This window comes from Episyrphus balteatus, chromosome 2 (genome assembly GCF_945859705.1).
Source record: "Episyrphus balteatus chromosome 2, idEpiBalt1.1, whole genome shotgun sequence".
NCBI classification, from domain to species: Eukaryota; Metazoa; Arthropoda; class Insecta; order Diptera; family Syrphidae; genus Episyrphus; species Episyrphus balteatus.
Genome location: NC_079135.1, coordinates 38,293,930 through 38,308,404, shown reverse-complemented (window position 1 = coordinate 38,308,404; position 14,475 = coordinate 38,293,930). Strand labels below are relative to the sequence as shown.

The 14,475-nt window shown below is 29.3% G+C and overlaps 1 protein-coding gene across 5 annotated transcripts in view; it reads left to right on the top strand.

The window, feature by feature from the left end:
- Positions 1-14,475, top strand: part of LOC129910800 (nuclear hormone receptor FTZ-F1) — a 78,970-nt gene that overhangs the window by 36,067 nt on the left and 28,428 nt on the right. For 3 of the 5 annotated variants that reach the window (XM_055988352.1, XM_055988350.1, XM_055988351.1), the window contains exon 3: positions 12,211-12,693. The exons of 1 other annotated variant lie outside the window; for it this stretch is intronic. In XM_055988352.1, the coding sequence (XP_055844327.1) occupies positions 12,211-12,693 (483 nt within the window). Of the gene's footprint in view, positions 1-11,655; positions 12,694-14,475 lie in introns of those variants that run through there. One more of the 5 variants, XM_055988353.1, reaches the window with a different exon arrangement.

Sequence of the window (14,475 nt, the reverse complement as noted above, 5' to 3'; positions counted from 1 at the left end):
CAAAAAAAATTATTAAAACACAACGTATTTATTATAAAATTAAATTATATATTAAGGCCTTTAACATTCTTAGCAACATTTAAATTTGTGCATTTTTTTTAAACAAAATTTTGCTTACATAATATTTAAAATATTTAAAAAAAATGCACGACTGGTGTCGCACGTACTTGCTCTTATCCTTTAAGTTACTCTAATGTTAAAGCATTTTATTCAAGAAAATTAAGAAAATTTAAAATTTGATATTTTCAAGAAATTAAAAAAAATAAAATCTGTTTTTTATAATTAATTAAATATCGTTTTAAATGATCTTTCACAAAAAAACAAGTATGCCAGTTTACTTCTTGTATAGAAGGGAATTTTTAGAAATTTTTTTTCGAAAATCGTTAGAGCCGTTTTTAAAAAAAACAATTTTTTATATATAAAAATTTTCTTACATTTTTTAAAAAAAAAGGTTGGTATGCCATTTTGAAGTAATAATTTATTTACGCATAAAAACGAAATTTCAAAATTTTTCATAAACACGTTTTCAAAAAATAGATTTTTCAAAAAAAAAATTTGAAATATTTTTTAAAAATCCAAAAATGAGTTTTTTGAAATTTTCTAAATTTTTAACATTACCTTTACCTAAACGATTATGTATAAAAAAATTCGTTGAAATCGGTTTATTCTTGAACAAGATATTCATAAATAAAAAAAAACCGTTATATGACAGGTACTGTTAATAACGGTAAAAAAATATTTTTTTTATTTAGAAAGTTGGCTCTTATGTGTACTACTACACTCAAAAAATTTTAATAAAAATCGTTAGAGCCGTTTTTGAAAAAAATTAACTTTTCTATTTCCGTTATATGACAGGTACCGTTAGTTTTGGTCCTAAAAAAAAATTTCAATTTGTCCTCTAGGGAATCACCCAAAACTCTTAACTACCAAGTTTGAACAAAATCACTCGAATAGTTTAGGCTGTAGCTCGAGGTACATACAGACAGACAGACAGACGGACAGACAGACAGAATTGCCGGACCCACTTTTTTGGCATTCTCCATCATCGTAATGTCATGTAAAATTGTTATCTCGAGTTCGATTTTTTTTACGAATCCTAAACTTGCCCTATAGTACCTATGTCGCAAGTAAAAAAATTGGAAGCTATTTTACATTTTACATCTAAACTAAAATCTGGAAAAAACGTTCCCCAAAAAAGTCGATATGCATGCAGCCAACAGAATCTTGAAACTTTCAAAAAATTTAAACCTTCATTCCCGCTCCGGGAATGAGTTATTTTTTTTTTTTTAATAAAAATTAGGATGAAAAAATAATTGCATTTATTGACTTAGAGCTTAGACGGTTATAAATATGAATAAGTTGATCATATTTATTATTGAAAGAATGTCTTTCTTTGAAATCGAAACAAAAAATTACGCATACGCCACAGTGTACAAAATAATTTATTTCAACTAGAAGAAAGGTTGATCATCTCAGAAACCTGGTAATTCGTATTTTATTTGAGTTTTTCAAAAGGATATATGTTTTAATATCATACTAACCCTTTGTTTGTTTAATACACATTTATCTCGTAAAACTGTTATACTAAGCCAAATTAGGTAATTACTTCAGAAAAATGATTAGCAGGACTTTTTCTCTGCATATTATTCCTACCTCAATATTAGAAATTGTTTTATTCAGAAACACAGGAGTACATTATTCCTTGAAAGAAAATAAAACATGGTACATACATAAATATTAGGGTGGGTCAAAAAAAATCAAAATTCCTTTTTTTGATTTGGTACTCCGAAAAATCGATTGCTAGACACCTCTAGAATATACACACCAAATATGAGCTCTTTATATTAATGGGAAGGTCCTCCGCTTTGCAATTTTCCATTTTTACATCAAGCTTCTACTAAAAAAAAATAATTTTTTTATTAATTGACTTTTTAGCAAATTTCTTTACATATTCTTGTAGAAAATTGAACGCTCTAAAAAAAAGGCCTTGCACACTTTTTTCGTTTATCTAACCGTTTAATAGATATCACAACAAAAACATTATTGTTAAAAAAGGAGCCAAGTTCTCCTATGTTGAAGTTATGCTGGCACAAAAAGTACTGAGATGTAAAAGTGTACCAAGTTCTAAAGTTTGGGTTCAAATTCGTATCAATAAAATTTTGATTGTTCTCTTGACAATTTTTCTTTTAATTACCGATTTTTAAAGTTATTTCAAAAATTGCCAAGTAAACAATCAAAATTTTATTGATACGAATTTGAACCCAAAATTTAGAACTTGGTACACTTTTACATCTCAGTACTTTTTGTGCCAGCATAACTTCAACATAGGAGAACTTGGCTCCTTTTTTAACAGTAATGTTTTTGTTGTGGTTTCACTATTTTTTGCAAGGTATGGCTGTAGAATTGAAAATCTCTATATTTGATGAAAATTCAATGAAAATGCCCCATGGCTAAAATTCTCAAACTTTAAATTTTTTCCTTTGTGAGGAGTTTGGTTTTGACAAGCTCAATAAATGTAGCGAGTTTGAAATTTCTAGCATCTTTGGTGTGGAAGTTAGAGGGGGGTGGAAAATGGCCTGAGTTGTTTCCTGTAAATAAGGGTGTAGTGCCAAAGTTGCTAGAGAACTTGGCTGGGCACTACCGTGCCCCTTGATTTGAGGTCCAAAAATCGAGAAAATCTTTAAAAATTCGTTTTTTGTTCTTAATTTTGTAACAAATTGAAAAATTATAATAATCATAAAATTGATTGCTTTAACCGTTTAGAAGATATTCGTATCCAAACCAATGCCCACTGATTTCAGGAGTTTTCTTATAACTCGTATGCATTGCGATTTGGATACGATTATGGAAAATTGCGAAGCGGAGGACCTTCCCATTAATATTAAGAGCTGATATTTGGTGTGTATATTTAAGAGGTGTCTAGCAATCGATTTTTCGGAGTACCAAATCAAAAAAAAGAATTTTGATTTTTTTGACCCACCCTAATAAATATACAGTCGATTGCGTCTTAGTCGAATTTTAATGAAAGCTTTTTTAAAAATAATTTTTATACACATTTAAAATTTGCCAATATTTTTCAGAACAAAAAATGACAACAAATTCAAAATATTTATCAGTCCGTTTTCAAAAAATTCATTAAAAAACTTGTTAGATGGTATGAGATTTTTTAAAATTTTTATAAGTTTTAACATTTAATTGTTTCAACAACGAAAACAAAAATTAAATTTTGTTCAAGATTTCGTATGAAAAAACTGACGATGAAAAATTAGGACTAAATATGTTTTTTCTTTATATAAACTTAAAAAAACCCATAAAAGGCCACAAAAATAAGAACAATAATTACAAATTAGCACCACAAAATTCATCATCATAAAAAAATATATTATAAAACAAATAATTATAAATATGGGCATATTATACTTGTGCTATCTTTTCCCCCTTCAAGTGTTCCAAATGTCTAAGGTGGGCTATAGCTCTACAGCAACATATTACACCAAAAAAAATATTTAAAAAAAAAACATACATACATATTAATATAGGTACCCTCGCCTCGGAATAATAAGCAAGCAGCACTTTTGATCTCGATCACACAATCGAGCAGAGCGCACAGAGTACGAGTATGATGTAACCTGTTTTAAAGCTTTAAAGCAACAATTACTCTGTGTATAGTTTGAAGTGTGGTGACCTACTTCAATAATTGCATGGCCTACTGCACTTGACCAGTTTTCTTTCTCGTTTTTTCTCCAATCGTTTTTCATTTATACAATATTATCTATCTTTTTTTTTTTTTTATTTGTGCTGCTTTTTCGTGTATATACAAAACTTATATCTATCCAACACTATTTTTGTAATAAATATCTATGTGCCTAGGTTTCGGTACACACAAGACACTATACAAATTTATGTATTTTAAGTGATTTCGTTTGTATTTGTGACGATTATAAGTCAGGTTAGATACATATACATAAATCTATGCATTTTGTGTGCTTTGCTCTAGGCGTTTAATGTATGTAACAAATTTTTTGGAGTTGAAATATAAAAAGTGAGGACCAAAATATACTTTACACCACTCCATTTCCATTTCCAATTTTTTTTTTTTTTTTGTTGTTAAATGTTGACATGGGCACAGGTAAATACCCATATTACCATACCATAATAACAACAACAAAAACATAAAATACCTACTTCATGAAGTATAGGTACCTTTTAGACCGGTTTTGAAGATGTTTCTCATATTTTATGCTCTTTTCGGATTTCTATCAATTCGTTATTGCTACCTACCCATTGCCAGTACCATTACCAGTACCCCCATAGGTATGCTTTTTGCTTATGCCTATGTATGTCTCTCTCTGTATAAAGCCAACTATTTACCGAGTCTTTTTTGATCAAGGCAATTATATTGTATGAATTACAAAAAAAAAAAAAGTGAACAAATAAAAATTTCATAACATTAAAAAAGCTTTTTTTTTTATTTTATTTTTATTTTTGTATATAAAGTATGTAGGTTAGTGGGTCACAATATAGGTAAACCTTGTCGGCTTCTAACAAATACTCTAACCGACAAAACTATATTTCTATGTATGGTTGCATTATATCTCGAAGGAGTTAGCTATGTGGGGATATATAGATATACTTCCTTACTTGTTTTAGAACAACTTTGTTGGATGCATTATAACCTACCCCACCCTACTTACACCTACCTACCTCTATATTTTATGATTAAAAAAAAAAAATATATAATACTTTTACATTTTTATACTCTCCTCACTCGGCAATGAGAAGAAGCTATACATCTATCTATCTACTCTATACCTACCTCACTATAAGCTTCAATCCTACATAGGTAGGTACTTTTAAAATGTGTCAAGGCCTTAAACCTTTGCCACAGATTATTTCTGTTAGTGTATTGAAGAAAACGCACAGTAGTAAACACTGTTTTTTTTTTTTTTTGTACATCTACGATAAATAAATGAAATAAAACAAAAAAAAAAAAAGCAAAAGCTTTTTTTTTTTTTTAATGACCAAAAAGCGACAATGAATCGCAAGTGACGAACTGAAGAAGCTGAAAGAGGAGGGATAGGTATACTTTTCTAACATAGACCTCAATCGTGAAAGTGGGTCACCGATACACTTTCACTTATTACATTATTCATACCAAGCGCGCGCCGGCAAACCCGTCTAACCGCCATAGCCATCATATATAGCCAACAACAACAACAACAACAACAACATTGACACAACGACACATCGCACAACGCCATCGTAAAAGCAAAAGTAATGTGCACATAAGGAGATTGTGTGCGAGCATTGCGACTTTGCTGCTTGCTATTAGTGCGAGAGCTCTTTTGCATTATTGTGTTGGTAAGTTATTTCATATTGAAAGCAAAAGTAAAGTAAAGTTTTGATGGTGTAGATATATGAGAAATATAACCAGAGCTTTTTTTCATTGTATGGGTATTGTGTATTAACACACAATATACAATACATATAAAAGTGTGCTGTAATAAGTAGCAACTGACATTTTTGTTGTTTTTGTTGTTGTTTTATTATTTTTCTTCAATGCGTTGTATGTGCGTAAAGCAAAAAAGCTCTCTGTAAAGACAAAAATATACAACAAAAAAAACAAGATTAAATTGAAAATGCACATAAATTATTACACAAAAAATGTAACTTTATTTTGATATTAAAAAAATTCAGAAAATTATTTAAAAGAAAAATGGTCTGAAAAGATCTTGCGACGCGATATTGCAGTAGCAGTAGCAGCAGCACGTAGGAATTGAATGTGCGGCGGGTGTTGCTGTCGCGTCGAGTCGCGTCACCTCGCCTCTAAATTAATGCTCGGCATTTTTTGAAAATGAAAGTTATAGAATTAAGTCAGAATGCTTGGTTGGTTGGGTGCAAGTTCGAAATTAAGTAGCACGACGAGGTTGCATGAACTGGTTTGGCTGTGGTGGCAGTTTATTGCATTTTGGGTTGTAAAAAAGGCACCATTCAGTGCCAGTTTGTTGATTTGACTGAAAAATAGTGAAGTTCAGCAAGATCAACTGAAACTTCAAAAAATAATTTTACAATTTTAATGTTCAGTTGTCACACCCGCAACAATGTTAAAATTAATGTTATCAATTGTTTTTTATTGGTTCGTGTCCACTTTGTAGATTACCTGAGTTTTGGGTCGCTTAAAATTAATCTGAAGTGACCATCACGGCAAGTTTTCGATATAACCTAAAAAAAAAAAAGTGTTTCGTTTGAGGATGTCTCTGAACACTTTTTGAGGTTATCTAGAAAATCTGATCGAGTGAAGTGGACTTCGGATTCGGTTTCAGCGTCCAAAAAAACATATCCTTAACCCCTCAAGGTCAGAACTTTTATTTTGTGCCCTGTGACAACCAAACAAAAATGTTAATGTTTTTATAGGGGGATTCTGGAGGAATGTGCCAAAAAGCTAGATCCTGTAGGTTGGGTTGAGACAACAAAAAAAAAAAAATCTTATGGAAGGGAGGTCGTTTAGCCAGGAGCGGCAATTTTTTTTTAAAATTGAACTAAACTAGAAAAAAGTTATACCGGTTTTAAAAATGTCTTGTCATTTTCGAGAAATAAAAACAAAAACTAATTTTTCCTTAGAAAAACAAACAAAAACACAAAAACAAACACCTAATTACGCGCTCAAGATTTTTTTTAGACATGAATAAGGACACATTTCCAACATTAGGAATGCATTGCACTGCATTATAAACATATAAAAACAAATTATTAGGTGCACTATGGCGTATGCGCACTTTTTTGAAAGTATAATTGTGGCACTAAACCTCATGAAGGAGCAAGATAGTTTTATAGTATCGACTCACAACCTTTAAGAAATTATCCCACAACAACCGTATGAAACTTTTTCTTTATTTATTTATTTCAATTAGCAAAAATTGTCTTTTGTTGCAAAAAAAAATCGGCTCTTTTAAAGCACCTTATTGACCTTTTAAATAATAAGTTTGAAGCAAAACCTAAAAGTCCAAAAATGCTTCAATTTTTTTTTTTTGGATAATTTTATTGCGACTTTAAAGAAATCAACAAGAATTCATTTTCAACACAGTTAAAATGTATTGAACTGTACTATAAACCATGATGTAATTTTTGATTTAAATTAAAATAAATAAATTGGTACACTGTGGTGTATGCGTACTTTTTTTTAAGTGCATTGCCTTACAATATGAATCTATGAATCAAGTTTAATTTCGATCAAGTTTAATTTCGATGCATTTTTTTTTTTTAACTCAACATTAAAATTAATTCAAAGTTCTAAAGCTTAAAATACACCTTCGAGTACTAAAAAACAAAGAAAATATTGTTAAATAAAAACACTTAGTTGCTAACCCACAAACAAGGGTTCAAAAAAGGGTTTAATCGTTTAATAGAATAACTTAAATAACAAATAGTTTTAGTCCTCCTGGTTTTGCAATCATCAGTTAGACTATCAATCGAATAATGTCAATACGAAAGTGAGGTTTATCTGTCAATCTGTCAAAATTAGCCCTTAATCTAAAAAATACTGCATTTTTGTTTTAATTTACTTAGGTTTGTGTAATTCCTACACAAACCTAAGTAAATTAAGTACATTCTAAAAACGTAAGATTAATCAATGTTACATGAAATCTTACGTTTTTTGAGTAATTAAAGTGTAAATTTGAATAAATAGACCAAAATTGTAAACAATGATAAAATTTTTTTTTCGAATTCAAGCTTTTTTCATTTTTTGAATTTTGCTAGAACATGTTCTATAGTATACTTATGTAAATTTTTTTTTACACCATAAGAAAATAGACATTTTAACGAACGAAATGCCCACCGACTTTTTGAAAAAAGCTGATATTTTGACACGTGAATTTTCGATTGAAAATTAGGGTGTTTTTTTTGGTATTAAGTCAAAATAAGGCGAACAAATAAATATTTTAAATCAAATAAATTACAGTGTATTTGGGATATAATAAGGTAGGTTTTCACCAAATTTCCTAGAAAAATTTTTGTTTTTGAAAAAGATAAAAATAAAAAACCAAAAACTCGGTTTTTTTAATTTTTCACATAAATTTTGAGGTTATGTGAAAAAATTGTTGATACAAAAGTTGTAGATCTTTTTATTACCTAGAACTTTGCCATACAATTTTTTTCTATAGGATTTGTAGTTTTTCCGGAAATCGAGATATACAATTTTTTACCATTAAAAACTCAACCCTACCACTTCCCGAACTCGGCTCGCCCGTAATTTATTTTCCTTTCCTTTCATTCTTATCATATTCCCCTCCTTTTCCAATGGGTTTCATCCTGCTATGATTTGTACTTTTTAATGTTTTTGAAGGCATCGGCACTGGTCTATGGGTAATTTAGCTAATATTTAATTTCCAACTCATGAAGAGTTGGAAATTATCTCATTTCATATAGGTAATTCTGTCTTTTGCCCTAGTTGAAGCAGGCTATAAGAGGCTTTGAATAAATATTAATGTTAAGTTTTGTACAATTTTATATAAATATTAAAATTTATCATGAATGCAATTTAAGTGCACAAGTTTGTGAGTTTGTCAAAAAAAAAAGTACCCATACGCCACAGTGTCCCGATTAATCTATTTTAATTAGAAAAAAATTGCATCTTTGTTTATTTTCGAATTTTGACTTGGACAACAAATTCAAAAGCATTTACTGTTGGACATGAATAACAGCAATGTCCGCTTTAAAAAAAAAATTCATTTTGTCTGCAACAACTGGCCCAATTCTTAAGTTTGTGAATGGCTGTAAGAAAGGGACTTGAACAGTGTTGGAGCAATTAATATGATTTTTCATTATCATCTATAACCTAAGAAGAATTATATAAGCCAAGATTTGATTGATTACCAAAACCAAATCATGGAAGATAATTCCCCTACAGTCTGCACGTTCTAGTTTTATGCCAGCTTTCTCATTAAGAATTTTTATTCTGAAACATTCAATCCATCCACTTTAATAGCAACTGGAAGATGCCAATAGCATCCAGGATTGCCAAATTGTACTTCTTTCAAATTTATCGAAGACATTTTTGTCAACAAAAAAAAAAAAAAAAATCGGAAAGAAGAACAATGAAATTTTGCAAACACGCGTTTGTGGCCAGACACCTCGTGCACCGAAGACCTTATATTAATCCTCCTACGCCAAAAAAATTTGGCCTTTTTTTTTTGTAATATAAAATTTCCCAATTCCATCATGATGGTGTATAGATGGGTACGGCTACTAGCTTAAAGCTTTTCCATTTCCACTATGATTTGTGTTTTTTGCTCTTTAAGCACAGCAACATGTTAAATAACACACCGCTTATATCCTTCTTCCTATAAATGTATTTTTTTTTTTTTGTTGTTTTTTTTTTTTTTTCTTCAATATTACATAGACAAGAAGGCGTAAACGGTTCCTTCTCTTATCCTTGGCATGGTTCTACAAAAGTATAAGTCTTCTCTTAAAGTTTTGTCAGTTTTCTTAATGTAATTTTGTTTTTAAATTTGTCTAAATTTAATTTAAATAGACAGGAAGAACCTTAATTAAAAATAATCCAATTTTAAAGGGTATCCTCCCTAAAAAAAGGAAAATTTTCTAACCTACCTCCAATAAAAAACTAAGCAAGGAAGTACCCTAAAATGGTAATCATAACAATCTCATTTATTCAAAATAAGGTACCTACTCCAAAGTCTCTTTCGCATTTTTTTTTTTTTTTTTTTTTTTTAATTTGAAGTTGAAGTAGACGATCAAATTAACACAAAAATGGAATAAACTATTATCTGCCTAATTACTGTATACGAACTACTTCCCTCAAGCCTCACAAGTCACCAATAAACACTCGAACAGCCAAAGCATACAACACACAAGTATAATAGTTAACTTTTATTTTTTTTTTTTTTTTTTTGTTAAGTATAGGCAGAGTGCTACCAAAAAACAAAGCTCTTAAATGTGCCAAAACTTTTCATCATGCTTCCAGCGCAAAGTTTCACTTTCGCTTTCGAAGCACACTAATACTTGGACAAAAAAAAATTCAAACACAAGTTTAATTATTGGTGTGTAATAGAGTATCTATGTGAATCTCTTATATGTACAATTCACATAGATACGTTTATTTCACAATACACAAAATACCTACACAGAAAGATACTCTACCAAAAACCCATAAAGAAGAGCTCCTACAATTCATAAGCTTCCCGTCCCGCGCACTATATTTTTTTTTTCGATTTTTTTTTTTTTAATTTTGGTTGTTGGCTCTCGTTTTTTTTTTTTTTTTTTTTTTTTTTTGTTTTTCATTTTCATTTCATCTGTGAAGTTGAAATACAAAATAAAAAGCTTTTTCCATTTATTCAAAAACACGTTTGGTGTTTCACAGTGAGAACAACGGTGATGATGACGACGCGGCAGGCAGCAGCTAAATCAGCTACAGCAGCACCATAAGCACTGCGACTACGACTGTGAGGTATTATGTGATATGGATAGATTGATTCAGTCGAGTTTTTCGAGAATACGTAATGAATGTGGAGTAGGTACCTACATTCGCGGGAATCCTAGCATTTACTTAGTTTAGTCAATCGTGGACCGTGGCGGCTAGCAGTTGCACTTTTTTTTGTCAACATTAACAAAAAAAAAACACACAGGGATAATAAATACCAATTTATTTTTATTTCGTTTTAAAAATAAATTAATTAACAATTAATTTTACAAAAAAAAAAAAAAAAAAAAAACACCCGAACTATAAAATAAAAATAAATTTATTGCGTTTGTTTATGATTAAAACAAAAAATAAAAATCGTTTTTAATTTTTGTGTGATGAATTAAAAACCTCTATCCGCCGAATTGCATTCCAATTCTATATAAAACACAAACAAAACAAAAAAAAAACATCGACTTGTTAATGACCAAAATCTTTTTACAATATCAGCCCAAGGATTATGATAATTGTAGAAATTAGTGTCAAGATTAAATTAAATATATTTTTTATTTAATTTTTAAAATTAAAATTAACAACAAAACAAAAATTCAAGCTTGGCCTTTTAAAAATTACAAGTTTTTTGTAATTTTATAAATTTTATTTAAAAAAAAACCAAACCCCATCTGTGTGTCTGTGAGTGTCTGTGTCTTAATAAAAAAAAAATAAATTTTTTTTTCTCCATGGATATAAAAATCATAAAAAATATTCTCTTCCGTCGGCAAAGTATAAAATAACATGTCGAATTTATACTTCCACACAAAAAATACCTTTATCAATTTTAACCTTTTAAAGCTGAGTTTTTTGAAACCCAAAAGCATACTATTTGTGTACTTAAGTAACAACAAACCTATCTGAAATGCCTAAATGATAAAAAAAAGAAGTGCATTTTTTGAAAGTTCTCTGTTTATTTTGTTTATTTTTTTTAATTTTAAATTTGCATATAAATCAACAACCAACCAAACAACAACAATAATACCTAATTGAAATATACATTCAATTCAGTGCAATAAAAAATAATAATAATTTTATCGAATCCATCACAACTCAACTCAACAAACAAAAAAAAAAAAAAAAAAGATACAAAACCTACCTATCTATCTGATTTGTTCTTTTTTTTTTTAATTTCTAAAAAAAATTAAAAGAAAAAAAAATTAATTAATTTTGAGTCATTGTACCTAAAATATATGTACATATATATATGATTTATTTTTTGATGGTGTGTATATAGAAAAAAATGTTATTAGAAATGGAGCAACAACAATCTGCAGCGTCGTTTATATCGTCGCTTAATATGCCACCATTTTCAATGGGAAGTTTAGAACAACAACAGCCTTCACCTAGTCCGGCTGTTGGTGCAACACAAACCCAATCGAGTGTTGTAAATAATTCCTCAAATTCAACACAAAATAATAACGATACTGATTCTCCTTCCATGAATAATAATAATAATAACAATGCCGATAATAATGTTGTATCCCAAAATGACTTTTCAACTTATGCAGTTGGAAATACCAATTTGCATTTGAATAATCCAACTAATAGTTTACATAATCATCAGCAACAGCAGCAACAACAACAGCACCATCATCACCAACTGCAACAACAACAACAACATCATCCAATTTACCAACAACAACAGCAACAACAACAACAACAAAATCAAAATATTGCCAATTCAAATTTTTCATACTCGTACATTTACAATTTCGATTCACAATATATATTTCCAACAGGTTATCAAGATAACACGTCTTCGCATTCTCAACAAAGTGTTGGAGGAAGTGGAGGAAGTATAGTTGGTAATAATGGTCCAAATAGTACGGGCAATAATAGCAGTAGCAATGGCGGCGGTGGCGGTAACGGTGGTGGTGTAATAAGTGCGAATCCAAATAGTGGATATATATCGCTAATACCACCACCAGTTGGTACAACAGGTTCCACTGGACATGGTAGTGGTAATCATCATCAGGGCGAAGGGATTGATTTTAAACATCTCTTTGAGGAACTGTGTCCTGTATGTGGTGACAAAGTTAGTGGATATCATTATGGACTTTTGACATGTGAATCGTGTAAAGGATTTTTCAAAAGAACCGTTCAAAATAAAAAAGTCTATACGTGTGTAGCGGAGAGATCTTGTCATATTGATAAAACGCAACGCAAACGATGTCCATATTGTCGATTTCAAAAATGTTTAGAAGTTGGAATGAAATTGGAAGGTAAGTTTTATTTTTTATTTATTGATAAAATGGTTTCATATTAGGATCCACATCAATTTTCATACATTACATTTCGAACCAACAGGATTCATTTCGCGTGAAATAGAAAATCAATGAGTTCCACAAAATTTTTCAAGGTCTCATTTTAATTTCATAATGTAAACTTTCAAAGTTAGTGTATAGTTAAAAAAAGAACGAATGAGTTCCACAAATTTATTAAAGCCATATTTTCAATGTATTTAAAAAAAAGAATATCATATTTTCTTTAAAAGTCAATTTCAACAAAATTAGAAGTTGTGGAACGTGTGTTTATAAGGCAAATATGGCACATACAAAATTAAGTATCATTGCAATATATGTACATATTTTAACAAGAAAATTTGTCAATCACATTTCAATGTAATTTTTGGAATCTATTTTGTCACCGTATTTGCTTTAAAATTATGACAACTTAATACTACCAAACAAAGAACTAATATGTTCCATCTGTCATGTGATTTCTATTCCATAATATCTTCCATTCACTTATGTAGGATTTCGAAAAGATTTCTCACTTTCTGGATTTAATTTCATCATTAACTTTTTGCTGCAATATGAATTGAACATTTAAAAACTTAGAAATAAATACGTTCCACATGCTTGCAAATTCTTTGTAAAACAAATTCTCTGAATGTAAAAGAAAGTGCAACCATTCAAGGTCCACGCTATTAACCTAATTTTTCATTATGCAATTGACGATAAACCCTCAAAATTAATAATGAATTTTTATGAAATGAAAAATACATTCCACAAGCCTTATTATCGATTTGTTAGCCTGGAACATAAGTTTTCACGAAATTAACATTAAATATGTGTATTCAGTTTTTTTTTTTCAAAATTTGACAAAAAAAACCTGGGAAGTGTGAGCTTAAAACTTTTCAGACCTCGATCAAGATTAATTCTGTTCCACAATTTGTCATATTAAAGCATGAAAACGATAAGGATAACCACTCTTACTTGCTTCTCCCCTATTTAAACTGGAAATTTAACAGTTGCATAATGTTTTCATTGAACTTAGTCTAAGTTTGTACTCATCACAAGTTTTTCTCTCGTTCTGATTTGTTTGACTCAAAATCCTAATTTTCTCAAATACTTTAATAAGGATATAAACATTCTCAAAAACTCAAAAACTTAATGTAGTCATTATATGGTGTGGAATATGTTTATTTTTCATATCACAATCCACCTTCGTAAACATACATAATTATTATCAGTTTCAAAATATTTCGATAACTTTATCAACTGAACTGTGCAATTTCAATAAAAATCATAAGTTGTGGAATGTAAAATTTAAAATTATTTTGCTAGCAAAATCAATTTTAAAAATAGAACCAAAACAGCAGTACTAAAATTTTTAAGTTTAATTAAATTTTACGAAAATCCTTTTATGTATCAAAAATATACTATTTTAGAATGTATTATTTTCCCTTGAATGAAATGAAATACTAATACAATCAATCTATTGCATTCTATTATACCAATTTTTTTCAGAAATTAACAAGTTATGAAAAATTGAAAACATTTTACCTTGATAATCAAAATTTTTACATACTTTAGTTGAAAAAAAGTAGCTATTGAATATAATAGACAATTTTATGTCTATTTCATGTCTATAGAAATAATTTAAACGAACTTCTTACGAGTTACCAAAAAAAAAGAAGGAATCTTATATGACAAAGCTTATCATATCGCACGTACCTAACAAAACTAAGTTTAAGTGTACACTCTTGTTTTAAGTGCATG